The sequence below is a fragment of the Phasianus colchicus genome, chromosome 1 (assembly GCF_987193195.1).
Source record: "Phasianus colchicus chromosome 1, bPhaCol1.hap1.1, whole genome shotgun sequence".
Taxonomy (NCBI): domain Eukaryota; kingdom Metazoa; phylum Chordata; class Aves; order Galliformes; family Phasianidae; genus Phasianus; species Phasianus colchicus.
This window is the reverse complement of record NC_143436.1, coordinates 182652103-182679788: the sequence shown is the minus strand read 5'-3', so window position 1 is coordinate 182679788 and position 27686 is coordinate 182652103. Positions and strand designations below refer to the sequence as shown.

General features: G+C 39.9%; 2 protein-coding genes across 16 annotated transcripts in view; one reads left to right on the top strand and one right to left on the bottom strand.

Moving 5' to 3' along the window:
• Positions 1-363: 363 nt before the first annotated feature.
• On the bottom strand, positions 364-17005 carry LOC149920278 (uncharacterized). Its single transcript, XM_090146604.1, has 3 exons — positions 16797-17005; positions 14835-15033; positions 364-532 (listed from the first exon to the last, which is right to left on the bottom strand). The coding sequence occupies exons 1-3, from the start codon at positions 17003-17005 to the stop codon at positions 497-499; spliced, it is 444 nt and encodes a 147-aa protein (XP_090002730.1). The 3' UTR covers positions 364-496.
• A 291-nt stretch (positions 17006-17296) lies between these two features.
• GRIA4 (glutamate ionotropic receptor AMPA type subunit 4) overlaps positions 17297-27686 on the top strand; it is a 234015-nt gene continuing 223625 nt past the window's right edge. For 5 of the 15 annotated variants that reach the window (XM_090133927.1, XM_090133934.1, XM_090133925.1 and 2 more), the window contains exons 1-2: positions 17298-17527; positions 18613-18771. In XM_090133927.1, the coding sequence (XP_089990053.1) occupies positions 17440-17527; positions 18613-18771 (247 nt within the window). In that variant the 5' untranslated portion in view covers positions 17298-17439. Of the gene's footprint in view, positions 17528-18612; positions 18772-27686 lie in introns of all 15 variants that reach the window. The other 10 variants (XR_016463409.1, XM_090133923.1, XM_090133930.1 and 7 more) reach the window with 5 other exon arrangements.

Genomic DNA, 27686 nt, shown 5'->3' with positions numbered 1-27686 from the left:
CATTTTCCTGGGAATATATACATGTAGATCAGAAATTAGAATGTCAAATTTTGCATATGGATCTCCTCTGATTGGCACCTCTTAGTCTATATGTCTAACAAGCCCATAGCAACTTCAGTAAGATGTTTATAAATAAGATAGACATTTATAGCTAAAACATCTCATATTGCCTCTGGATATTTCCCATGGCAATACAAGAAAAAAAAAAGAAAAAAGAAAAAAAAAAAGACACAATTTTTCCAAATAGACCTGTCCTTTAAAAAATCTATTTGCTTTTTGAGGATTTCCCCTACTATTAAAGAATCTGAACATTGAAGCTTCTGAAAAACTGACAACAGTGAAACAAATGGTCAGTGAGGAATTTATTTTCATTTTCAAAATCATTAATTTCTTGAAAACAACAGCCTTTGAGCTCCCATTTCAAGTAAGACAGGAAACTGCTGGCGAGAGTCCAGTAGAGAGCCACAATGATGATGAAGGGTCAGGAGCATCTCCCTTATGAGAAAGGCTGAGACACCTGGGGCTGTTCAATCTGGAAAAGAGGAGATTGAGGGGGATGTTATCAAGGCATATAAATAACTAAAGGATGGTTTTCAAGTGGTTGGGGCCAGGCTCTTTTCAGTGGTGCCCAAAGACAGAACAAGAGGCAATGAGCACAAACTGGAACATAGGAAATTAAACATGAACATCAGAAAAAAAACTTTTTCATTGTGAGGGTGACAGAGCCCTAGAACAGCTGCCCAGAGAGGTTATGGAGTGTCCTTCTCTGGAGATATTCAAAACCACCTGAATGCTTTCCTGTGCAACCTACTGTAGGGAACCTACTTTAGCAAAGGGTTGGACTGAATGATCTCCGGAGCTCCCTTCCACCCCCTACAGTTCTACAATTCTGTGATTCTGTAAGCAGGAGGCTGAAATTGCTACAAACGTAAATTATGACTCCAAACAGAGCATAGCCCAGACCACAAGGCAGAGATGAAAGACATTTCCGGATTCCATGAAATGAGGCCTTTGAATAATATATAATGAATACAAATGTATTTTCCCGTTAAAGCCTAGTTCTACAGCTTTGCTCACAAAGTATAAACTATGAACCACTTGATGAATGTGTGTAAATGTTCACGGATACTTAGAGTAAAGGTCAAACTCTGTAATATCAGTCAGTCAGTCAATCAATCATCTGTTTCCATTGACTTTCACAGATTGCTCTTTGGACACACAGATGAGGTATTCAAATTATTTGCTAAGTTCTGGTTCATCAAACTGGATGACCTTGTAGGTCTTTTCCAACCTTGGTGATTCTATGATTCCACAATTCTATGAAATGGTCTTTCCCCATACTTTAGCTTTGTATTTCACATGTGATCTTAGTATCTCATTCTGGGAACTCTGGGAATCATTCTTGATTATATTGACAAGTTCTCCAAAGCTACTGGGATATTTTAAGATACAGAGGGAATATTTTTATCGTATCAACATATGTATTTGGGACAGGTGTTTTGTTGTATATTTAGGATTGTATGATATAAACTGGTCCTACATTTTAGAACATAACATGCTAACAAACTTTTCAAGTTTACATGTTATCAGTTGTTTCTTAAAATCCTATTAACACTAATAGGTGACTTTGATGTGCTGACACTTTGAGATTCATTTTATGTCAAGAAGGAAATCTTAAAGCAATTGGAGTAAGTATTGACCATTTCGAAGATGTTCAAGCATGTCTGAATCTATCCCAGCCATCACTGTTTTTACAATTACCTGTCACCTTTCTCAGCCAGCTCTCGTTTCTCTATTTGTCTGGGTTTTGTTTCTTATTATAAACTTTTTCTGTGGACTATCCAAAGCAGAAAGATTTGTTTCCTTTATCTGTATTGCACCTGAAGGAATCTCATATCTTTTTAATGTTAGTAACAAAAGCAACTTCAAATAGCTTGGAATTCAGACCATGGACTCTCCACAAAATTTCCCTCTACCTCTGCCTAAGGAAATAGGACTAACCTCTCAAGGAACTTTTTTATTTTTTGCTAAGTAGTTTAACCAACTCCGTTGCCGTTTAACAGCAACTAAACAACTGAAAACTGTTTAAGAGACAAAAAGTACCACCAGGTTTAGCAGGGATGTTGGACTAGGTGGTCATCAGAGGTCCATTCCAAACCCTACAATTCTGTGTTTCTGTAATTAAAACCACTACCTCACAGTGGTTGAAGAGACAATATGGATAAAATAAAAAACTGGAGGACAAAAGGAGTAAAATAATCATTGTTTTTTCTGCTAACACAAATTTACTCAACATACGTTATCCAGTACTGTATTCCTGTTCTAAGCTTGTTTTAAGGCATGTTTGTTCCATTAGGTAAAGATTCCTAGCTCTGAATTCCAATGTCAGTAATCACATTTTCATCTAGTGTCAATAGCAGGCTTTGAATCAAAGATCCCAAATACTTCAGTAAAGAAGCTAAAGGCACCTACTTTTTCCCTAATATTCCATAAATTGTAAGTGCTTTTCATAGGTTCTGTATGAAAATAATTCCATTTATGGCTGAAATATTGTTAGTATTTTTATCACGAAAAATAGCTAGCTGTTATAAATTTTTATTTTTCATAAATTCATGATTCATCATTCATAAAAGTTCTGCCTATTCCCTGCTCTGATCTATTGACATTCCCTCCACATTTTTCATTCATTTTTTTCATTCAGTGAGTGCCACTGTTTCCTCAGTCAGAGTTCATCTTGAAAAATCTTACTCTTTAAATTAGCCTGGACTTGCCCTGCCCTTTAAAAACAGTGTTTCCTAGCCTCCACATGTGTTCCTGCTTAGCACAGTAAATTTCATCTTCAATAAAAGCTTCCAGTTATTTTTGTTCAAAACTGTATTAGCGAGTGTGCTCTTACTAGATACTGGCACATTTCAAGCAACTTTCTTCAATAACACACTTGCTCATGCTGATAAAAGAAGCAAAAATTGCTTATATGTCATTACTCTTTATTAAAGATAAAACATACTATAATTTCATTTCAGAAGTTTTCTGGCTCCTTCTGAGCTTAAGAAATGTTTTGTTCTTTTTTATTTATTTATGAGTTTTTTATGCAAACTTTAATCAAGTTGCAGGTTTTATATAACAGTAGAAGATCCATATTTCCATCTAGGTGAATACAAATGTATTCAAAAGACACTGATCATTATGAAGAAAATACAGAGCAAGCACAGTTTCTAATAAAAATTTTGACATAAAAATATGATCACTAGTTACCTTACTGGAGGAGCCTTCCTTTTTTCTAAGCTACATAAGAACAGAAACTCTATGCTGTATGCTGTTAAGTTTATAAAATCAAGCACTTGCGAGTGTGAAAATCATGGAATATGAGCTACACTTACAAGTTTAAATTTGTTCCTTTTTACACATGTATTATTTATCATAAACTGTCATTACACTATTACTGTGAGTATTTTCATTTCATAGTCTACAGCCCCTCACAGGGAGCGGAGGGCAGCGCTGAGCTCTGCTCTGTGTGACAGCGACAGGCCCGAGGGAACGGCATGGAGCTGCGGCAGGGGAGGGCAGCTGGGGGTGAGGGAAAGGGTCTGCACCACAGGGCCGTGGGCATGGAACAGCCTGCACAGGGCTGAGGGCACAGCCGGAGTGCCAGAGCTCAGGGATATTTGGACAGTGCTCTCAGACATTGGATTTGAATTTTGTTTGGGTGGTCCTGTGTGGAGCTGGGGATTGGAGTCAGAGATCCTTATGGGTCCCTTCCAACTCAGCATATTCTATGGTTCTGATTTTGACTCAGTGTGTAGTCATTACACAAGAGAGTAAATATTCAGCGGCAAATTTCAAACCAATCCTTACCTAGACAAATTTTATGGAACTAGATAAATGTGATGAATACACTGCAAATATGTATTTGCTAATCACATTACGGGCTCTTAAATATATGTAAAATTTATTCATATGACCGATAAGGTATCCTCTCCCTAAGCTTGCTGTTTCTCTGACTGTAACCATACTATATTGTTAATTCCAAAAATGCCTGAAAATGTTGAACTTTGAAACTCACATTACTTGGTACATTCTGTTGCCCTCAGTACTGAGATGTAATCAATGAAAATGAAGGAAGGATTTCATTTTGTGCATATATGTCATGTTAAAGGTAATTGGTATTTGGCAGAAAATGAACCCCCATACATTCCATCTTGTGAAATATCTGGGGGAGGGAGTGGCTGACCTTAGTTAGACTCTGTGTCGTGCTCACTTCAGTGTACAGATTTGGTGGTGTTCAATGAACTACCACAATTACACATTCACAAACAGTGCACTGGCCAGTTCATCTAGTGGTCATCAAATGGGCTCCCACAACAATCTGAAGGAGTTTGGGCCACATCCAATGAGAACTTACATGACTAGATTAGTGAATAGTGCAGTTTATTAAAGCAACATATTACATATTCTTTTGGATTGCCAGTAATAAATACATCGTCTGTAAATAAAGGGAGGTTAAATAAGAAAGTAAATAATATGGTCAGGTACAATTTTAAATCATGAAAAACGCTATAGAGATTTCTAAATTTGCTGGGAAAGACCTTGGTACAACCATGTGTATGAACCCTACCTCCTTGGAGGAGGGTTGCTTTTGGGATGGAGGTGTGTTTTCGTATTATATTGAGTAAAATTCAACTGAGGGATAGTATTATGTTAAAAAATGGCAGACTATTGGCTCAAGGTAGCAAATATGTGGCTTACTGATTCCATAATACCATCATGTTCCCATTTCAGCGGTGGTACCACAGAACCTGGCCAAGGTGTCTTCATTCCACCTTCCGTGCATTTCTCTTAGAATCGGCACATCAAAGTTCTCTGATGCTGCCAACAACTGAGGTTGCCTACGGAACTTCTGTGGAATGGATTCCTTGTACACCGGCCTCTTTCCTCTTTTGTATCCCTCTCCAGTGTGTGAACAATGATGTACCTTTAATATAAGTTCAATTTCCAAGTCACCTCTAGCAATTATTCTTCAACATGGAATAGCAGTAACTGTTCATAATAAATACAAAGACATTTTTCTTTAGGATCAGTTTTGTCTGAAAACAATTTGTTCTGCATAGAGTCATAGAATCATAGAATTCTTAGAGTTGGAAGGAACCTTTAAAGGTCTAGTTTAACTATCCCAGTGAACAGGGACATGTACAGCCAGATCAAGTACTCAGAGCTTGGTCCAGTATATCTGTGAAACTCTCCAGGGATGGGGCACCTGCCACATCTCTGGGCAACCTGTGCCAGTGCCTCACCACCCTCACCATGAAATACTAAAATACTTTTTCTCCTCCCCATGTTTCATGCCCCTACAGGATTCCTGCTACTTGCACTTCAAAAGGGTATTTTAAAACTAACTCGGCACCTCCAACCTACACAGAAAGATCCGCCACCAAGGCTGACTCACAGGCAATTGTATCGCATATGACATGACAGCTGCTGTTGATTCTACCTTAATATCATTAACCTATGAAAAATACACTCAACATAACCATAGCCTGCCACGCTGCTGAACTTCATGAAGTAGTTCAAATCATTGTTTGCTGCAGGTCATTAAGAAACTAGTAAACAGACTATTTAACAATGCTGCTAATGTAAATTTTCCATGACAGCAGTCACTGGTATCCTGCTGACAAATGATAATGTCATTGCAACGTGTCCTTAGAGCTCACTAATTATTTCTATATTCATGAGTTTATATGGATGAAAGTTTTCCTGTTCTCAGTGTAAAAACTCTCAGCAAAGTTCACACACGCTTGTGCATCAGGTGCTTGTATGACATGAAATGTTTAAAATACCTATGAAGAAATACTCTGTTCACCTTGGGTGTCACACTGTGTTCCTCCCACCACACAAGCCTCCTCTTGAAATACTGCTTTAATGAACTATTGCGTTAGCTCTTTACCTTACAAGACTTTTGTCGACATTGAAGAGCTTTGGATAATGCCCTTACTAATGACATGCTTTCACTTTTGGTTAGCCCTGCAGCGGCCAGGCAACAGGGACACGATGATCTTTGTGGGTTCCTTCCAACTGTACTGTTCCAAATTCTGAAAAAAATGTTTCAGGGAACAAAATGTGAAATACTTCCAAACAGCTGCAGCGAACTAGCTTTGAATGTGTCCTGTGTGAAAGTGAATTTTGTTATTGCAAACAGCACTACAAATGAGTATTTTGGATGTTGTGGGGAATGTTACTGGGAGCTGAAGCGTAGTTTTATGATGGTGATTCTTTCAAGGTACTTTTAAGCCTTCTGAAGTATTAAGAAGGACAACATCAGAATGTCAGTAGTTAAGACATAGTATCTAATATTTCTAAATGAGATTTATGTATTAAAATGCCCAAGACATGATTAAATTTATCTTCAATTACATAAATAAATAAATATCATTACTTTAAGCACCAGTAGTTACACGTGAGGAGTCATATTAAATAGAGATGGTCTCAGAAAACAAGCAACTGGGCATCTTATAGAGAAGGATAATAGAAGATTCAAAGATAACAGATTATTTCACATATCTACAGGACTACAAGAAAAAAATGAATAAACATGCAAATGGTGAACTTACCTGAAGAATAATAAAAATAGCCCAAATGTACTTTTCAAAAACAAATTATGTCAAACCAAGTTAATTTCCTTCTTGGACAGGATAACTGGAATACTGAATAAAGAAAAACAAAATTTACCCTGTCTTGAGTTTGAGGAGGCTTTTTATATTTTCCATATTCAATTATCGTAGGAAAATAAGGGAAATGTTGTCTGAATGAAAAAATCATAAAAGACTGTGTGGCTTGAAAAGCTCTTCTGTAAGAATAGCTGTCAGTACCAAACAGGGACTTCCTTTCAAGCTGGCTCCCTCTGAGATTTCAGGCCCAACTGTCCTCAACATTTCATTAAACAAATGCACTTCAAAGTTAATGTATAAAATCTGTAAGTGTGTTAGGGTTACTGAAGGGTTATAGAAGTCTGGTGAACAATTCCATAATTCAAAACTGTCTTAATACAGACATAATCAGGAAGGAAGGAAGGAAGGAAGGAAGGAAGGAAAGAAGGAAGGAAGGAAGGAAGGAAGGAAGGAAGGAAGGAAGGAAGGAAGGAAGGAAGGAAGGAAGGAAGGAAGGAAGGAAGGAAGGAAGGAAGGAAGGAAGGAAGGAAGGAAGGAAGGAAGGAAGGAAGGAAGGAAGGAAGGAAGGAAGGAAGGAAATTCAGAGCACAATAACTAGTTAAGGAGAAATGAAAACTCAAAATGACAAATAAGGAAGAACATGCATTCTGTAACATATTAGCAACGAGCTGTGAGTCAACATGGAGTATCACTGGAAAGAAAGGAAAGAAACAGCTCCTGCAGTCAATAATTTTGCAGGCAAGATCTGGGTGGGGATTGCCTCCTTGCTCCCCAGAAAAGTGCAGCTGAAGCAGTCCTCAGCACCATCCTCCAAAACATTGGTAGCCACTGTGGAAAGCCCACAGCACAAACAGCAAGATGGAGAAGAGGACTCAGAATGCATTATCCGTGAAAGAAGACTGCAGAAATGGGGTTCCTTTAGTCTAAGCAGGTAGGGAGTTGATAAATCTTCCAGGGTACAGAAAGCTGTTCATAAGAAAGACAGTGATAGATTGGTATCCATTGTTCACCAGAAAGAATGACAAAAGGAACCCAGTGTAACTTTCTGTAAAGGCTATATAGGCCAAATACTAAGGTAAAACTGAGAGGAAAAATCTCGAACAGGACACCCTCAAATGTCTTTTGGCAGAAATTCTAAAAAAATATGTTCCAGAAAAATTCTCTGCGGGAAACTCCATTGTATTTGATTCTTCCCCAGCGCCAGGGGACTGAACGATGTAACCTTTGGAAATCTATTCCATCCCTGCATTTCTAATTCAGTGGCCACATGATGTGCTTTAGCAAGGACCATTTATGGATTTTTTATGAGTGCTCTAAGTGACATAAGGTTAGATAATTCCGCCCTTTCACAGAGCACATTTTCTTCCCCAAAAGGCACCCTACTTCTCTTACAGTGCTAGTTAGCACAGCTAAAGACAGAGGAAGTTGTTCTAAATTGTATTTGGGATTATTTAAAAAAATGTGACTGTAAACAAAATCTGACCTGACTCAGAGTATGAATCACTGTTTATTAAGTAATAAATAAATCAAAAGCTTCAAAATTAATTGTTTTTAAGGGATTTTAGTGCCAGATGAGATCATTCTAGCCCTGATTTGCTTCATGTAACTTCACCTTGTAATGCAATGGACATACCCACTTTGATTATGGTTAGAAGAACCCCATTATATATACATATTTAAAGAGTTAACTGGTTGAAAACAGATGTGTATTGATCATCAGAATACTCCTAAGAACACACGCTTCAGAACAAATACCAGGTAGGTTTGCAGCACTTAAGACATCAAAGAGTGTTCTGATTTTCTAGGAAAACAGATCCTAGTTGTACAAACAGTGAGCACGTGGCTACAGCTGAATGGCAGCAATTACCTAATCTGCAGCTTCTGCTGTGGGCTGTGGGGACAAGTGCTGGAAGACGGCTACAGCTAAGAAGACAAACAGATTTATTTGAGATAAACTTCAACTCTACCACTAAATAAAGGAAGTAAGAATATCCAAACTGTGGGCTGAAAATGCATCCCTAATGCATGCTAATGCATGCCCTATGCAGAGTCCTATTGCATGAGCTCTAATTAATACGAAAATTAAGTAAAAATTAGAATCTGCGTATGTTAAGAAAAGCATTAAATTTCTTGGGTCTTTTTTTTTTTTTTTTTCCCCCAGAGCTGGGAAATAACTTCATGTAAATAATTAATGCTTTGATATAAAAGTACAAGCGGCATGATGGCAGTGTTTTTGTCTCTCAGACTTACTGATATGGGTCAGTTTGAAACGGGGAAAGATAAGACTAGATCATGGGGTATACCTGGGTGAAAATAATCCTTGTTATTGACAAGAAGCCTAATGAAAACTAATTTTATTTTAATGAACAATTTAGTGTATCAAACTGCAGTTATACTCTACAAGTAGGATTCTGTAGAAATAGCACTGAGGGTTTCCTGATTATTGTGCTTAGACTTTTCTATCAAATTTATTTCAAAAACATGGGGCAGTGGCTTCTTCACTGCCAGCTCAGCAATCTCCCCATCTCCTTTCTTCTCACCTATCTGCCATCTAGACTACATCCTCTTTGCCCATCTGCCATCATCCATACTGAGGCTTCTGCAGATAGAGCTGATATGGTGAGTCTGGAATATCCAGTGTGAACCACAAGTGCCCAGCTCACCCTTTCACGTGGGTGGAAGCATTGGAGAGAACAAGAGCTAAAAAATCTACCATCCTCAGATAAAGGTGAATTTTCTGTTTGTGTTTTACGGATAATGTTAATTAGGTCAACACAGTGAGGGAGCTGCTCTGGGTCGTGAGCAGAAGCCATTCTTTATACTGTGGTGACTTTTTCCTGACTCAGCTGCTTACATTATGTCACAGAAGTTAGGCAAGATATTTTAATAAGAAGTGGTCAGATCATTATTTTCAGTATTTTCTATCAACAGTTGGAAAAAAAAAATTGGAGAAAAATCCATTTTTTTTCAAGGAAATAGCATCATGTTTTGATATTGGCTTTGCTGTTGTTGCTGTTCTTGTTTTCTTTACAGAATCCAATGAAATTGTCCTTTTTCATTTGAAAAATAAACATTTATGGAAAAACAATGTTATTCACAATAATTTACATTCCAAATATCTGTAATTATCTAACTTGAGTTTCTGCCTCCCGATGATTTTCTCCCAGGTTCTTTCCATATTATTCCACGCTGAACTCAGTTTTATTGGAAAGTTTTCAACTGCAGGGGTTTTTTATTGCCTCAGATTTTGTATGGTTCGGCAATATAGAATCAACATGATACTTCCAATTAAGAAACGCAGTATTTAAAAATTCCATGGTTCAGGAGGGCCATATGCATGCCTCTTATCTGTAGCAGAGGAGCATGTGGTGAACAGCCTTTTGACCTGCACCCTCCCTTTCAGGGAAGTGTGGGGTGACAACAAACCAGACACCTACAGCAGAGCAGGGAGCACTCTCACTTTGCTACCCCAGATGAGTACTCAGCAAAGATATGCATAAAAACTGAAACAAAATGCTTAGGTCACTCCAAAAGTAATGCCTCCTACTTATTTCCATGGAAAGTGCAACAGATACAAAGAGCACAGTAATACTTTTTGATAGAGAAAATTCTCTGCTACAAAACACTATTGTTCAACATAGTCGCCACCATTAGCTACACATTTTTGACAAAGATGAACAAGAGCCTGCAAGACACACTCACAAAAATCTGCAAGGCTATCCAGAACGTGGCTTGTCTTTCACATCACTGTCCCCACTGCTGAGACGCACCACCCACCGCCTCACTGAGCTCATACCCACTGTTTGGTCTCCATAAACGTTCAGCAAGCATTGATCACTGAGTGCCATTTTGTCCTCATGGAGGAATTCAATTCCACATCTTTGCTTAATCTGTACTTCCATGTCATACACCATTTGTTGAACCGCTCCTCTGCTGCCATCTGTCTCACAGCAACAAAATGTAACAGAATGTTGGTGGGAAGGTTCAGCCTCTATGGCCGTATCACCAGCATTCACCTCTAACATCATGAGCAAACACAGTAAAATAGGAGGCATTACTTTTGAAGCAGCCCTTGCCCATTTATTTTAAACGGTATTTCATGTAAACTTCCTGTAATGGTATAACCCATACAGCAACTAGAAGACTGGAAATCACTCATGCATCATTTGCACTTGGGATCCAAGTATTATTAGAAGTGATGTGAAGAAACCAGCATTAGCAAAAAATTGATATTTTTCACTAGAAAAATAGCCCAGATGAGCTCAGGTGGAATGCATTTAAGTTGGTGCAATTTCCCACATACACACATCTCTAATTGATGAGGAAATGGCCCCATCCTTCAGACCTGCCTGGCATTACTACTGTGATAAGCTGTGCTTAGGAAAGAAACATTGCTTCAAACATTCTTACTCCCTCAGGTACATCCCATGATGCAGATCAGGTTATAAATCTGACCAGAAGAAACGTATTACACCATTAAAAATGTAACAAAGATGAGATTAAATTTAAAGGGCATAGATTCCAATTTTGCTCTTCTATGAAATTTACAGGGACCTTCCTGTCTGGGAAGTATTGCAGAAGAATCTCAAAATATTAATTGACTGAAGCAATGAAGTGGCAGATGAAATTCAGTATCAAAAAAATGCAAAGCAATGCACATGGGAAAAATAATTTTAACAAAACTATATACTCTAAATTAGTTATTAGCATTCAGGAGAGGGATCTTGGAGTCCTTGTTGGCAGTTTTCTAAAAGCACTGCCTGCATACATGGAAGGAAATGGCATTTTAGGAACATGTAGGCAAGTAAATGAATAAAACAGAAAACATTTTTACACCTGAAAAAAGAAGTGTCCTATTCTGGGTGTCCTACTTTTTCAAAAGTTGCAAGAAGACGTAGAGAGTGGTGGCATGGAGTTCTAGTATATAGCACAGAATATAGAATATAGGAGGACAGAATAGTTGGAGGATGTGTTCTTCACCTTGAAAGAGACGTAGCTGAAGTGTTATATTATAAAGGTATACGTTACTATGGGTGATATGGTATGGTAAATGGCTTTTACCTCTTTTTTCTTAGCAAAGTGCCAAGAATGACAAATATGAAAGATGTAAAGCCAACTAAATAAAAGAACTTCTTAGAATGAGTTTTAGAGCTCATTTGCGTAGGATAATGTGGACACAATTTATAAAATATGTTTAAGATAAACTGGATAAATACACAGAAATTATGACTGTAGGAAACTCTTCAACACATTGACCCCTCTGAAATCTTCAGTTTAAAAACCTGAAATCCCTGACTGTCAGGAGCTGAGAGCTCTTAGTGAGGAAGGATTTCTCTGAAGTTCCCTCAAGTTTAAATGAACCACTGCTCAGATTCTCATACCTCTCCCCAGTAACTTTTCATCCGTTAATTCTGGATATAGGATGTTCTTCTAACTGGGCATGAGGTCTAAATTAATTCTATCAACATTTCTCTCAAACTGGAATAATCGTGACTGATATCACTGTGATTTAAAGTATAATCAGCCTTTTTAGCTTTCTGCAGGACAATCACAACAGCCTCTCCTTTCAAGGTCAAGATCTCTTAGCATATATATTTAATTTCTTAAACTTGGTACATTTGAAAAGAACGTTTGCAGACACTGGCAGAAAGGAATGGGAGCAGTGGATGAACGCAATCAAAGCCAAATGTTTTTACTACCCCTGCCTCAGTATCAACATAACACTGTTAATGAGAACCACTATTAAAAATAATTACCTGTTCTGGCTACCCAAGCATTTAGATGAATAAAAAATAAGTCAATAAGAACAAAAATGCAAGAAAGCACTAAGGCAATTTCCTGAAAATGAGTTCTGTGACTGAAAGGGACCTATCTGGCTAACTGCCTTGTTCTGGTGCACTGCTAATCTATTCATAACTGTCGGTATCACTTCAAGAGGTGATGTGAGATGATGCCAAAGGGTGGAGTGTAAACAGTTCTAGATGAATGATTTGTATTTTATTTACTTTTTATTGCCCATAAGTGCTAAGCACTTCACAAAAGACATATCTTTGTCCCAGAGTTTACAGTCTAATGGATCTATCTGACAGGTATGTGTGAGCTACAACATATCATAAGGCACGAAAGGACTAAGAAAGGACAGGGTGCTGAGTGAACTGTTTTTATTGCTGAAGCATTCACGCTGACCACATAGTGAAAGTCACATCTGAAGCAAGACTAATCTAAACGACTGAATTTAGTTTCCAGATTGATCTCTGCCCAGATGGCTGTGCCATGGGGAGCCTTTTTGGCACAGACATTTGCCTATTTGGAAGGAGCTCATTCAGCAGCACTGGCACACAGGGCAGAGGGAGAGTGTTCTCTGTTTTCATGCTGTCACTGCCTCAGTGCACCTAGAATCTGTGGGGAGGAGTGGTGATGGATTTTTGTTTCTGTCTCTCTTACTCTGAGTGAAACCACTCTTACCTTCGTCTTTCATCCTCTCCATACTCCTAATTCTCAACCTATCCTTGATAATTGTACAGCTTCTTTATGCCTTTCTCAGCCAAGTCCTCCACTCCCTCGCAAAGTTACGTGTCTTCAAAACCATAACAACATGCCTTAACAGATTGTGTAGCTGGGATTTGTATGTTGAATGCAGGAATGTATAAATACGAATCAAAGTTGCTACTTCAGCATATGGGTATTTATCAGTACATACACATTAAAGTTCTGTCCATATGACAAAGTATCTGTATCTACTTCGTATCTTGCTTTTTCTCTAGAATTTCCATTAGGTGGATGCCTCTGGTTTTCTCTGTAGTTTTACTCCTGGCTAACATACAGCCTTCATTTCTTCTATAGCAAAAATCTTCTCGTATTCCTCCTCTTCCTTCAGGGTCTCTTCATAAACATATTTACTCCAAGCGCATGTCTGTCTGATGAAGAAAATAGCTGAATGTTTTCAATCCTTGCTAGAGGGAAACTGTATTGTATTTATACGCCTTCTGCAGCAAGATTCACTCAGGTGCTGCAGCAAATAGTCAGCATGTCAGCTGATGTTCTGAAAAAGAAGTCCTCTCTACCAGTGGCCTCCAGGCAAGGCCAGTAAGAGCTGCTATGCGCCCTAAGGCAAAGAAAGCATTCACTGCCAATAGATCCCTACTAGTCTATCCCATCCTTACTGCTTAAATATTCAGTAAAACACTTTTCAATCATTTCTCACCATCAGAATTCTTTTTTTAATTATTCGCAAATTACTTTTACCCAAGTCAAGACTGTTTTGCCTTTGACAGTGACTGGTTAGTGGTCTCCCTATCTTATCTTGACCCATGAGCTCTTCCCCTCATTTTCTCCCTGTGTCCTGTTGGAGACGGGGAGTGAGAGAGCAGCTGCACGGCACCTAGCAGTCAGCCAAGGCTAACTACAGCAGCAGCAGTTTAAAAACCTACCTCCCCTTCTTCACTCTCTGTCTCAATCTTGATTACATCCCTGTTGCCTTTCCTGTCCCAGTTTTTCTGAAAGGTAAAATCTGTGGCCAAATACTTAATCATCTACCATGCACTTTGCCAAACTCTGCTGAATTGAACTTTTGCCCTTTGACACTGCAACCTGTCTCTTCTTCTTCCCTTGTGTCACTTACACAAAACAGCTATATGGTGGTATCCTCCTGTTTCTTTCCTCTGCTTTCCAGAACTGAGAAATGATCTCGAGATGTCTACTCAAGGTACTATCAAGAAGAGGATGGGATCATCTCCAGGAACAGCTCTGAGTGATACTTCTACTGGAACACTGGGTTTATCTCTAATCATAAATATTAGAAACCAGAGCTAAGAAAATGAGGGTTTTAACAAATGAGTGTAGGAAACAACTGGAACAACTTACCCAGGAAAATGATGGATTTCCTGTCTTTTGAAGTCTTTACATCAAGATTGGATGTTTTGCTAAAATACATGGTTTTACTCCGATAAAAATTACAGACTTTATGTAGGAACTGCTGAGTGAGACTCTTGGCCAGTTCAAATTAGACTATTGTATGAAATAGTCCCCTGCAGATTCTTGAATTAAATTTAAGTTAGCATGTTACCATCATATTTGAAAAAGACGTAAAACATACTCCTTAGTTCAGCTGATAGGCAGAAACTCACTGTGCCAATATAAAGGATGTGAGTCTAAAATCCTAATCTTGTTTACCTGGAGTACTGCATCCAGATGTGGAGTCCTCAGTACAGGAGAGACATGGAGCTGTTGGAGCATGTCCAGAAGAAGGCCACAGAAATGATCCGTGGAATGGAACACCTCTTCTACGATGGCAGGCTGAGAGCTGGGGCTGTTCAGCCTGGAGAAGGCTTTGGGGAGAACTGAGAGTGGCTTTACAGTATCTAAAAGGGAGCTACAAGAAAAAAGGAGACAGACTCTTTAGCAGGCTCTGTTGTGACAGGACAAGGGGAAATGATTTCAAACTGAAAGAGGGAGGATTTAGGCTCAATACGGGGCTTTTTTACAATAATGGCGGTGAGGCACTGGCACTGTTGCCCGAGAGGTGGTGGATGCTCCATCCTTGAACACACTCAAGGTCAGGCTGGATGGGGCTCTGAGCAACCTGATCGAGCTGTGGATGTCCCTGTTCACTGCAGGGGAGTTGGACTAGATGACCCTTAAGGTTCCCTTTCAACTCAGATGATTCTACAATATGTGCCATGAATTCCACGTGTGTCAAATTAACTCAATGCTTTACATATTTCCAGGCTTAGTTGCTATTAATTGTGAATAATCATCCAGCCACCACGGAATGGAAATTCTACTTCATCCTCATTACTATATTTTCCTGTGATTTCCAAAGTCAAAAATTGGAATGCTAAAGGATGGGGAAAAAAAAGGAAGAGCTGTACTTAGGGGAGAATTCAGAGAGACAAAGATTTCTTGGCAGGCAGGAAGAAGAAAAAGACAAGCAGGAGCAAAACCAGAGATCACAAAAAGCCACTGGTAAATAACAGGCAGCACGAGTCGACAGATTCAGAGACAGATGGGAATATGTGGTGGGAAAATAAAGGAAAGTTGAAGAACTACTCAAAAATAAAGGAATGAGTATACCAATATGTAGATGAAGTCTTTTTACCATTGACCTGTGAAGAAATCTCTCAAAGAGTAATTTGTTTGCAGGAACACCACACTCTACCAAAAACACACACAGCCACACACAGTCACACACAGGTGCACATGCCCATGCAAATAGCTTTATGCATCTGTTTTCAGTGCTCTTTGCTCAGTCTTTGCATCATTCTTCAGAAATCACTGTCACCCTCCACAGCAATTCAAGGGGATCTCTTTCTCCCCTGTAAGATACAGAAATATGGCAAGAAAAGAAGCCTGGGTGAAAGCAGACAGAGTTCTGGTCTTGGAACAAATGTGTTTGAACACAAACCAACAAAGTTCACCTTAAAAATCGATATTCTTCCATATTGCCAATTAACATTTCAAAATTAATTTACTGAGGATCTGATTGTTCTGTGCAGAAATCTCTGCAAAGCCACAGGTAAAACCAGAAACTCCCATCTCTGACACACAGTTATTTTGGGATGACTTCATTACCTATCATTTATTACATGCGTCTTTTAATTATTAACTGCCATTTCCCCAGACCTCTGGCAGCCGCTTTGGCAGAAGTTCCAAGGCTTCAAACACAACGGTAAGTGTTTGGTTGCAAAAAAGCTCTGTGATTTTTCCCACCGAAGGTTAAAATAAATGAACAAACGGGAGGCGGAGGAGCAGGGAAGTTTTCCTTTCATTCGCTCCCTCCTCTTGGCAGCGATGCCCGCAGGTCTGAGCGCATCCCCAGCCCTCGCCCCCATCTCTGCCGCAAACCCCGACAGAGGGGGGTCCTGTCGGGACGTCCCCCCTCCCCCGACCTCCGCAGCTCAGTGCAGGTGGATGCGCGCCGCCACCTTCATTAACAACAACCGCTGCTTAATGACAGCGGCCCGGGGCTGCAGCAGCCCAGCAGCGATGAGGCATTCCTAGTTCTTGGCCCCTCCGCTCTGTCCCCGCGGTGCAAAGTTCCGGATATGCGGAAAACAAAATAAAGAAAGATAGAATAATTAAGAAAATAGAAAACAGAAAAAAAAAAGAAAAGAGAAGAAAAAAAAAAAAACCCACACATTAAAACCAGAGGGATCTGATGGTCTGATCCGCGTTGCCGTGGCGCTGCGGGGAGCGTCTCCAAAGCGCAGCGGCTCCGCGAGGCGGCTCCGCGGAGGGCGCGGAACGTGCGCGGCCGCTGTCCGCCCGCGGCGGTGCGGGAGGCGGCGGCGGCGGCGGCGGGGAGGGTTGGGGGGGGGGGGGGGGAGGTGGGGAGCACGGCGCATGTCCGCCCGCGCCGCGCCGCCGCCAGCCGCTCCCCCCCGCCGCCAAACTCACCACCATCTTCTGCATGTGCATCGCTCGCAGCCGGACACAAACCGCTCCCCGGCGATGGAGACTGCGGGAAAAGCCCGGCGCGGTGGGATGGCTTGCTGAAACTGCGGCGGCTGCAGAGAGAGAGGCAGAGCGGCAGAGAATAGGCAGCAAATCCTAAAGCAACGGCAAAATAAAAACTGACCAAAAAAAAAAAAAAAAAGGAAAAAAAGAAAAAAAGAAAGAGAAAGGAGAAAATCTCTCTTTTTCTCCCCCTTTTCCCTCTTTTTTATTTTTTTTTATTTTTAAATTCTTGATTTTGTTTGTAGCCGCCTCGTCCTCAATGCCTCTCTGAGCAGCATCTAGCGAGCGAGCGGGAGAAGGCGAGAGAGAGGCAAAAGAGAAGATGAGGATAATTTGCAGACAGCTTGTCTTGTTGTTTTCTGGCTTTTGGGGACTAGCAATGGGAGCTTTTCCTAGCAGCGTGCAAATAGGTAAGCGCTGCATTGGGCTGTGTGCGGGTGCTCAGGGGTTCGAGCCTTTGCGAAGTGAGTTGGGAAGGCGGCTCTGAAGGCAGCTTGCAGCTTTCTCCTCCACCACCATCCCATTTCCCTGCCTTCGTTGACAGCCCGCGTGCATTTGTGTATGTGTGCGTACGTGTGTGTGTGTGTGTTTGCGTGCCGTAGGAAGGATGCTCATCTTCTGCCCAACTCATTCCAGCCCCGGGGTGCACAGGGTCGGCAGGAGGGGAGGGCGCTTGGGGAGATGCTCCTGCGCTGCTTCGGCCCCCTCCGGCTTCCCATTTCCCAGAGCTGAGGTTGCGGTACCGTAGGCATGGGGCTGAAAGGCAGCGCTGCCTTCCCTTCCTGTAGTTGAAAAGTTTGGGATTTTGAAAGACTAACCGCTTAGCTCTGTGCCCCTTCCTCACCCTTTTCCCATCGCCTCCCGCTTCCCTCCGTCCGGGCGCGTTTCGGATGGGACGCAGCTATCTGAATTCCTTCCAGCTCATCTCCATCGCTGCATCATTGCCCGTGGACTTGTGGAGATGCTGCTAATAGAGCTGAGCGGCTCCCTGCCTGCACATGGCTGTGGAAGAGCAAAGTTCATTATATTCCTGTTTAGTGCAGATAATCCGACACAGAGTGGGTATTTTTTTTAATCCGGAAAGCATCGTTCCCCTTAATCAGCCCGCCACTTCATGTGAGAGGCTGCTGAGTAGCTGATTTAGCAGTGTGTTCAGTCGCAGGGAGATGGAGGCTAAACACTTCCAAAGGTCACTGTAATCATGGCAAATCGGGGTATTTACATGTGAAAGGCTGGAAACCGAGAAGTCGGGAAAGAAGCATGAAGCGTCGGGGTGGTGAATATCGATTGAGAACAGTGATTTAAAGGCAGCGGTTGTGATTATGAATGTGATTAGTTCCTTGCCCATTAAAGTCTTAGGACTTTCCTTACTGTGCAGCTTTGGGAGAATCAGTTCCTTGGTGTTACAAGACAGTAGCTTGCCAGCAATTCACCTTGCCTCCTCTGCATCTTGCTATTTTTTTCCTTTTTTCTTTATTTTGTTTTTTTCTTGTAGGTGGTCTCTTCATCAGGAACACAGATCAGGAATATACTGCTTTTCGATTAGCAATTTTTCTTCATAACACCAGCCCCAATGCCTCCGAAGCACCTTTTAATTTGGTTCCTCATGTAGACAACATTGAAACAGCTAACAGCTTTGCTGTAACAAATGCCTGTAAGTAAACGTGCCATTGATCTGACCAGCTTACGGGTAAATTGCAATGAAAATAACAGGAAATCACATTGCTATCGTGCATTGGAAATACAGCAGAAAGTCTGGTTTTGGTGTAGATACCGTAGCAGAAGAGCAGGGGGGGCAGCAGTCCTTGTTAGTCCTAACTGGAGCACAGTCCCCTCGCCCGCCTTGTGCTCACTAACCTGATGTGACATTTACTTTAGTGTTATTCCTGTAGTTTTTCGCTTTCTGGTTTCTATGGAGATGAATTTTGTTGTTGTAAAGAAAAATTATGAATGTCTCGATCCATCCATAAACCCCACTGTTGCTCTTGTTCGCGTTCGGGTATGACGTGCCTTGCATGTATTTGGAACGTGAATGTGTATGCTCACGAATGCTTTGTTAATGCTTGGAAAGGAGATAGGAAAGCAGCGGTGTGCAGGATTATATATCTGAGTCGGTTGACGCTGCAGTTGATCTGGTGATGTCACTTGAGGCAGCCCTGCTCTTATATTCTAGGTTGTAAATGTCTCTTATCATCTCGTAATGCATACATCCTGTGGATATGTCTCTATGCATCCATACATTGGTGCCAAGTCAAGTTAGTATCTGATCTACTTGATTTCACAGACCACCTCAACTGGAACAAATATTCTCTTCCTACTATATATTTTCTACACACACACACATGCACACACACAGGCTCACATACGCCATGAAAGGGAAACAGAAAATGAAATGCCTTTACCAAATAACAGTAACGGTTAATCTTTTTTATTATTATTTTTAACAGATTATAATTAAGTGAATTTCCTACATTTCGATCACCTTGGGGTCTTTAGCAGTGGCTGAAACACATGCTGAATAGTGCTTGGTCTCAGAGAGCAGCAGAGCATCATTTCTGTTTAACTTCACGTATGTCAGGCTGATAAGGAGGAATTTATTTTATTACATAAGACAGTGGGATACAGTGTGGCAGAGCTGAGGGCTGTTAGGAACCTCACGTTCATGCTTCAGAATTCAGTTCTATGGGTTTTCCTCTTTGGCCTTTAAGTTTTTGAACCCCTTCTCTTCATTCAGGAACAAATTGCCTCTGGATGTAGATGCCCTGAGCGGCATTGCTTATTGAGTTTAAAATAGAAATGAGCTGGAGAAGGTCTTCCTGTCCACTGTGCCTTTAAAATATGTTCTGTGTTTCTCCCCAGCTTCTCACAGCCATCTTTTAATATGTAAACATGCCATGCACTGTGCAGTTCTCATATATAATTTATTGAATGTGCACTAAATTTATTTATGTGAGTCTTCAGTACTATAAGTTTCAGATGACCTTGCCACCTTATTTAACAGGAAAAGCTTCAGAGCTGCCAAAATGGCTCCATTCATTTCAGGCAGGAAAGACTGATGTCCCATTAAGTGTGAATTCTATATTAAGCAATGTATTAGTTGTGTTTAGCATGAAAATCAATATCAAATTCCATGAGAAGAAAGCATTTCAGAAGGGCTTTTGAAACTGGGAGGCATCAGATGTGTGCAGGTGTAGTTCATTGAGAAAACATTACCATGCGTGTCGAGTTTGAAGGCGCCGATTACATATTCGTGGAGACAGATGACACGGGAGCTTTTTTTAAACTTTCGTTTTTAGCAAAGGAGGAAGGGACTAAAAATATTGCATATTGAAATCAGTAGTTTTAGATAAAGTCAATTATCTTAGATTCTGCCTACCCATCTACTTCTGCCAAATAATTTCAGAGGCAATTGTTACTTTTTGGATTAAGGGTATTGTGGAGAATTTCCATTGGAGTGCTGGTGAATTAACTCTGATTTGCATACATTTAAGATTATCTAAAGTTGAACCACTTCTGTGTGTCAGACTTCAATGCCTTAGATTCAAACAAGGGTTTGTCCGAAACTTTCCCTAATTTCAATGATCCACAGCAGATTCTTCTCTTGTTCCAACCACCTTAGGTTATTTTAGCCTGAGTATCTTAACTGAGGAAAACCTGTCCCCTTGTATTTGCTACAATCTACAGAAGTAGTGATTCATAACCTTGTTCTTTTATTTTTTGTTAAAGTGAACCCATTTTTATTTCTAAAGAATGTAATGACTCAGAGATGATAAATCTGCACTGTATAGAGGGAAGCAGAGAAAAAAAGAGAATAAATGTATATGTTTATATATGTGTATACTACTATAATTCTGTAACTGTATTAAATAGACAAAACCCGACAGGCCTTTTCAGCTCTGTGCTTCTCACTTAAACCAACGTGTATTTTTAGTCCAACTTTGTATTTACGTTACATTTTGCAGTCTCATTCTAATAATCTGTTTCTCATTTTTCATATAATACTGGAAAATATATTTTAAATAACAAATGTTCTACTAATGAAACACAGGCAAAGTGACTGACAAGTGAATAAACATATCACATGTCCCTTAAGCTAAATATGAGCAGAATCCTGCAAAAATCAATTGTCTGATAGCTGGAGGACACTGACTTCCATGTGATTGAATTTCCTGCCTTGACAGAGGCTTCTAAAGCACAGATGTGTGAGGTTTTCTAATCTAATTAAAGAACCCCCACCATCAGCTCAGAATTAAATGATTTCATGGCAATGTAAAATGATAACTCTTTCCTGAACCGCTGTTAAAAAGTGGCTTTGGACCTTGTTATTTGTATAGAAAAATTCCTCTGTGCACACGTTTCCAGATACAAAGTACAAAAGCATTAGAGCTGCTGGGCTGAACTGAATATTCATATGAGTTCATGCATGAAGGTCTAAGACATGACCACTTACCTCTGGATCTGTTTCTATGTGCACAGAGGTTACTTGTGAAGATTCAAGGCCTGGCTCATTGGATGTGTTAGGGACTCTAAACAGACTATTTCGAAGGATTATGGAGGGTATGTTGGTGGGTAACCCACTGCAACGTTGAAAAACTGTGGGGTATTTTTTCTTTTCATTAAATATAAACATATAGCCAAGTGTACATTCAGAAGTGCCTTTGGAACTGGAGTAATTTTGTATATTTCATTTAATATAATGTCTTCTAATGATTGTCATGGACATTTCTGTTTTCTTTAAAAAGGCCTAGGAACAATTAAGTGTGAATGCACATGAAACAGGTTGCTTAAGCACAAGGACTCTGTTGTAAATCAGCAAAATGAATCTGATCTGTATCAGTTTGGAGATAGTCATTCCTCTCCTTTCCCCTTCCCACTTGCGTGTTTTATTTAAACCCTGTTCGTTTTTGCACTGCATACATTATTCAGAGAATCTCTCTTACTGACAGAGCTGAAATTATTGCAAAACATGAAAAGTACAAGGTTCTTACTCGTCAGGGCACAATACACCAAAGCTGAAACATATGCAACATTGACATATATTGGTTTGCACATTACAAGTGGGAGATTATGCTCATGATTGGAAATCCAAATTCAGGTAGATGTCAGAGGTATGAAATTTGCATTGGTTATTGGAGAGCATTTTAGATATTTATTCTTCAGCTGAATGCTGAAGAATTTTCACCATTGCATGCAGAATCTATATTGCATTAGTAATTCTCAGAAAAGCTATCAACATTATACCTGCTTGAATCATTTTGAGAGGAAGTTGTATAGTTTCACAAAGAACCATCTACCTTCCAACTCTTGTCTTGTGGTTGGGAATTTTTTTGTTGAAATTTCTGATGCAGGCCAGGCAATTTAGAATAGTTTGACTGGAAAGGACCTTCCAAGAACATCGCATCCAACTGCTTGACCTCTTCAGGGCTAACCAGAACTTAAAGAATGTTGCTGAGGGCATTGCCCAAATGCTTCTGAAAGGCATGAAGCACCAACTACCACTCTTGGAAGCCTGTTTCAGTGCTTAATCCCTCTTATGATAAATAAATTTATCTTAATACTCAGTCTGAACCTCCTCTAGTGAAGATTTGTATCTCACATTCTTCCTCTTTTAACAAATTAGTAATCACTGCATTTATCTCAGCATCCATCATGGTATGTAGTGCATAGTTGTTGACTTTGAAGGGCCTTGAAGAAAAAGAAAATAAATAAATGCTTTCTCTGCCCACTGTGGGTGAGGCATTCTGGTTACCCATAGTCTTTGCACTCCAAGTTGCAGTGCAGATTCTGAGCCAAACTTTGTTCATTTTTTTCATATATAATCTCTAAGGGTACAAGAAGAGATCACACCTGTTCCACACCTGGTCACACTATTTTTCAGAGTGATCTTGTTTTTCTTAAGCCTTTAACTCCAAGACCTCTGATTTTTATGGCTAAGTTTCATCATTAAAAACATACTACACTGTGACACTTAGTTGTGAAACATGTATAGCTAACTTGGTTTCAGTTCAGATCACAGTACATGAGAAGACAACACTGGAAGCTTCATTGTGGAATGTAAAGCTTAGCAGAACACCTTGCTGCCTAGATTACCACATCTTCTCTGTTCTGCAAACAAGCTCTTTAAAACATAGCTGAAGTTGTTCCTCTGTGCATGAGCAGAAATATGGCAGTCAAAACTATGTGCACTCTACACAGCATGGTGCACTGTGATATTTGCTGCAATATTCTATTCCACAGACTATGAAATCATTATTAATAAACTCCACCAGTCCAATTGGTTTGTGAAACCACGTGCACAGAGCCATGCTCTGATTTTTTTTTCCTGGAGAAGTCATTCTGGAATACACACACGTACTCAGTTGAAATATTTGTTTCAAAAATCTTTCATGTATAACCAGTCTTGCAGTTCTTGTACATGATTAGGCTAAATGGGAAAGAGAAGGTCTTGGTTCAAGAGTTTCATCAGTACCTCATATTAAAACTACAGCTTTTCCCTTTGAGTCAGTTCAACTTCATGTATGTACTGAAATGAACATATTCCTAATGGATGTAACTTGGGGCAAATCAAACACTCCTTATCTTGCACACAATTCATTTCTCACCAAATTTTTTATCTCTTCCCTCAAATTGTAATCCCAGTAGATAGTATTGAACTATCTACTTGAGTTTGCTACATGTCACATAGATCTGGAAGGAAAAGAAAAAAAAGCCTACTGGAATTTAAAAAAAAATTGTATCTTGGAATAACTTCACTCTCTTTCCAACAGTTTGTTTCTTTGATTGTAATGCCCACCAGACTAAGGGCGAGCTGGGGACCTGAAACTAGTGGTCTGACTCTACCTCACCAGATTGCAGTTTCTGGTTGAGCTCCACCAAGCTTGGAGTCATCCCCAAGGGCAGACAGGAGCTTCTTTCCATGAGTCCATCTCTGGCCTTGAGATGTTGGTTGTGAGAGCAAAAGCGGTGCCATCTGCTGAGGCATCCAGGAAGCTGAGGAAATAGGCTCAGATGTAGCATTGCTTTTCTATCATGACTGCCATCATGAAACTTAGAGCAGTTTCAACTTTGATTTGAGAAGATTTTCATTAAATTTGATAATTAATTCTACTTTAATAATTACAACTCACTTTAACAATAAGTGTGTACTCTTTGCTTAATAATCAGTGCCATTTATACTGTGATGGTCTTTATATAGAAAGTGAGTTTTGATAGTTTAAAAATTGTTTTCACAGAATCAGAGAATTACATGATAGCTGGGAAGGGACCTATGTGTCCCCTGGCCCAAGCCCTGCTCCAGCAGGGACACCCCGAGCAGGGTGCCCAGGACCATGTCCAGGTGCCTTTGAAAGGAGACTCCACAGCAGTGCTCCTGGTGTTGAGAGAGAACCTCCTGTGTGCTACTTTGTGCCTAATGCCTCCTGTCCTGGCACTGAGCACCACTGAGCAGAGCCTGGCTCTGTCCTCATTGCACCCTGCCTTCTAGTATTTGTGGACACTGATGAAATCCTTGTGTGCCTGTTCTCTGGGCTGAACAGTCCCCAAACAGCTCTTTCGCTGTCAAGAGTAGTACAGCATTCCCAAGGATGCAGTTCAGAGTTTTGAAAGTTACCATAAAGGCGTACCATGTGCTCAGGTTGGAACTGCAAAATCAAACATTGTGCTAGTTGCCTATAAAAATGGAACTGGATTAAATCTTACTGTTCTGAAATAGGAGTGATTACAAACAAACAACAATAACAGCAAAAAGCAACCCACAACATTTGAAGTGTTTTTCTTTCATGTGTGGAGTTAGTCTCAAAATAAACCACAATTCTCGGAAATGATGTCTCTTAAAATTCTGTTTTTTGAACTTGCTGATGGAATCAGAGAATATGTGGGTACTTATATGTCATTCAGTGTATGAAGGATTTTGTGCATGTGTACCTGGGAGAGGATCTGCATTCAAAGAGTTTCATAGTTCTAAAAGCAGTGAGAAAATCAACCATCAGTAGCTCCAATCCATCAGAGTCTGGATTTAATTTTCAAGGTCATTGTTGGGAAAATAAAAGATGGGCCTTTGGTGAAATATAGTCAGATTTCTTCAGTGAAAATTCAGAACATGCATTTCTCTAGCATGAAATAAGGCTTTTGTCTTAGCATTCTACTGGACTGGCTAAAACTGTAAACTCAAAAGCTTTATTAGAGGCTACAGAACTAATTTCATCTTCCTTTCATGGTATTAATGACAAAGATTGTGCTACTTCATTCCTCCTGCAGAAGCCAACGCAGTGCAGTGCGGTGTTTTTTGTCTAAGACAAAGCACCTTTACAAAAGTAAATTGAATGGATTAACTTCAGCTTTATCATTGCAATCTAAGTTTGTACGCTAGTCAAAATAGCTTATGCATTTCATTTTTAGATCTTGACTGTTTTAAGACTTGCTTGATCACAAGAGAGGAGGCCGTCTGCTTTGATTTCTTAAACATTTTACACCCTGCTATGAATTGTGCAAATTCAGGTTGTGAGCAGGTGCAGTTATTTCAATTGAAATATGTTAGGCCATATATCTAATCTTTTCTTATAGGTCTTACTTCTTAATAGGTGACTGATTTAAAAGGGGTGACATTTGCGCCAGTGCAAACATGAAGAAATTCATAAATTGGATAAGTGTAATTAAAAGGAAAATTTGGTCTCCTGTCTGGATTTCCATTTCTCCATACAGTTGGCTTGAGGCAATGATTTTGGACTAGCACAGCACAAAATCCTCTAGATTGGCCTGGGCAGGAACTCCTGCAACTTTGATGGGTGTGCTAATATCTGAGTTATGTGATTGGGCAGAAAGCCCAAGTGGACAATGTATTCCATGGTTATAATGGTTCTTACCTATTATTAATTTTTTTAAAGATCTTGCTAGGTTTTAACAACGTTAATATGGATGCTTAATAATTCTATATATCTGAGCTGTATGTTTTCAGACAAGCACGTTAAAAAAGAGAGATTTCCTCACATTTTGGCATGCAGAGCTTGTTCTACTATTTCCCAGCAGCACCTGTCTTCCCAATGGGAACTGCTTATTACTAAGCACTTAAGAAAATCTGTCCTTTTCTGCGTGATAAAGTATGGGTCAGGTGCCTTGTTTCAGTAGTGTTACCTCTTTGTGAGGATTTTCCCTCTTTTCTTTCCCATGAACCTGCCTGACTTGTTTGGGTGAGCGCAGCCGTTTGTTGGATCTCTGGTTCCTTACGGTCAGGTGGAACCAGAGTGTGACATACACACCATATTTATAGTGGCTGTGTGATGTGAAGGGACAGCCCATTTTCTTCACAACATTCCTCAGATTATGGATAAGCTTTCTGTGGGAATCAAGGGGGAAGACCTGTGTTCACAAGCTGCTGTTCTTGCTGGGTGTTGGCCAACCGCACTGACATGAGAAAAATCCTGCTCAAATATTGGCCCTCGTCCCACAGTTCTTTCCCCAGGCAGAGCTGTCGCTGAGTTAAGTAGGGGCTTTACCTGCAGCTGGAAGGAATGGTAGGGTCAGCTTGTTTGCAAGATGAACGGGTTCTCATACTTTTCTCTCATTTCTCAGTTTTTTTGAGTATTAAATTGCTTAACTCATGTTATTTTTTAAAAAATATATGTTTAGGAATTGGACCTCTGCTGTGTAGTTGCCTATTTAAAAAGAATGTCAATTGGGCTGTTTTCTTGTGTTCCACAGGCTATTTCAGTGTTGTACTTACATGCAGCCATTGCTCCTGAAAAAATACAGTCTTGTACAGTACCTTTTGATATTCTAAAATCATGGACAGTGTAAGCTGTTGTCGACTGCGGTTTATTTCTGTAAATACAAGTAGAGCACAAGGGAGGCAAAAAGCAGTTGCAGTGTTCGTTCATTACATTCTTGATAGGGAAAGGCTTTAACACATTATGAAGATTCATGCTAAAATATATCATATTTTACTATTCATAAGAAATCCCTCAGTTTCTCACTCACAGACCTTCTCCGAGGTAGATTCTATGCCATTTCTGCATGCACTTCTTCCACTTGATTTTATGGTGTGTTTGCATAGTAGTCTCTTAAGCTCATAAAATTTGAACTTCATTTTTATGTGAATGTCATCTGTTCTTACAATTGGCTTTCCCAATGAATATCCATCAAACAGGTGTTTTTGAAAAGCTCACAGGTAGTGCAAGTGAACTGATGAAAAGAATTGAGACCTCTACTCTGTCTTGAAATCTTTTGAATTCAAATTTTGGCACTTTGCAGTAAAAGGCAGTGTATGTGTTAATATTAAAAATGCTACACAAAATAATTAGGAATTACAACACAAAATATTCTGTTCTTGTTAATTTATTTCACAGCCTTGTGTTACACTTCATTTCCTATGGTTAAACATTTCACGTGGCCTTTTTTTTGGTGTCAGGGTCAGACCTGTTTCCTTAGTGGATAAAATGATTCATGTAATACATATTCAAGGTAGAGGCAGGGGAGAGTGAGAAAATTCTTCTTGAGCCAAGAGAGTACAAAATGCAGATTATTACCGGTCCTCAAAAGATTCCTGTTCTGCTTCAGTGTTCCTGATGTACCAGT

What these genes read in the sequence shown, in the direction of transcription:
- LOC149920278 (XM_090146604.1), bottom strand. Translation starts at nt 17,005, where the DNA reads ATGCGCCGTGCTCCCCACCTCCCCCCCCCCCCCCCCAACCCTCCCCGC. An exon ending in GATCCCTCTGGTTTTAATGT is followed by an intron (nt 15,034 to 16,796) that starts GTGGGTTTTTTT and finishes TTTTTCTTGTAG; the next exon opens with CTCCCTTTTAGATACTGTAA. An exon ending in ATCTGGATGCAGTACTCCAG is followed by an intron (nt 533 to 14,834) that starts GTAAACAAGATT and finishes CCTCTTTTCCAG; the next exon opens with ATTGAACAGCCCCAGGTGTC.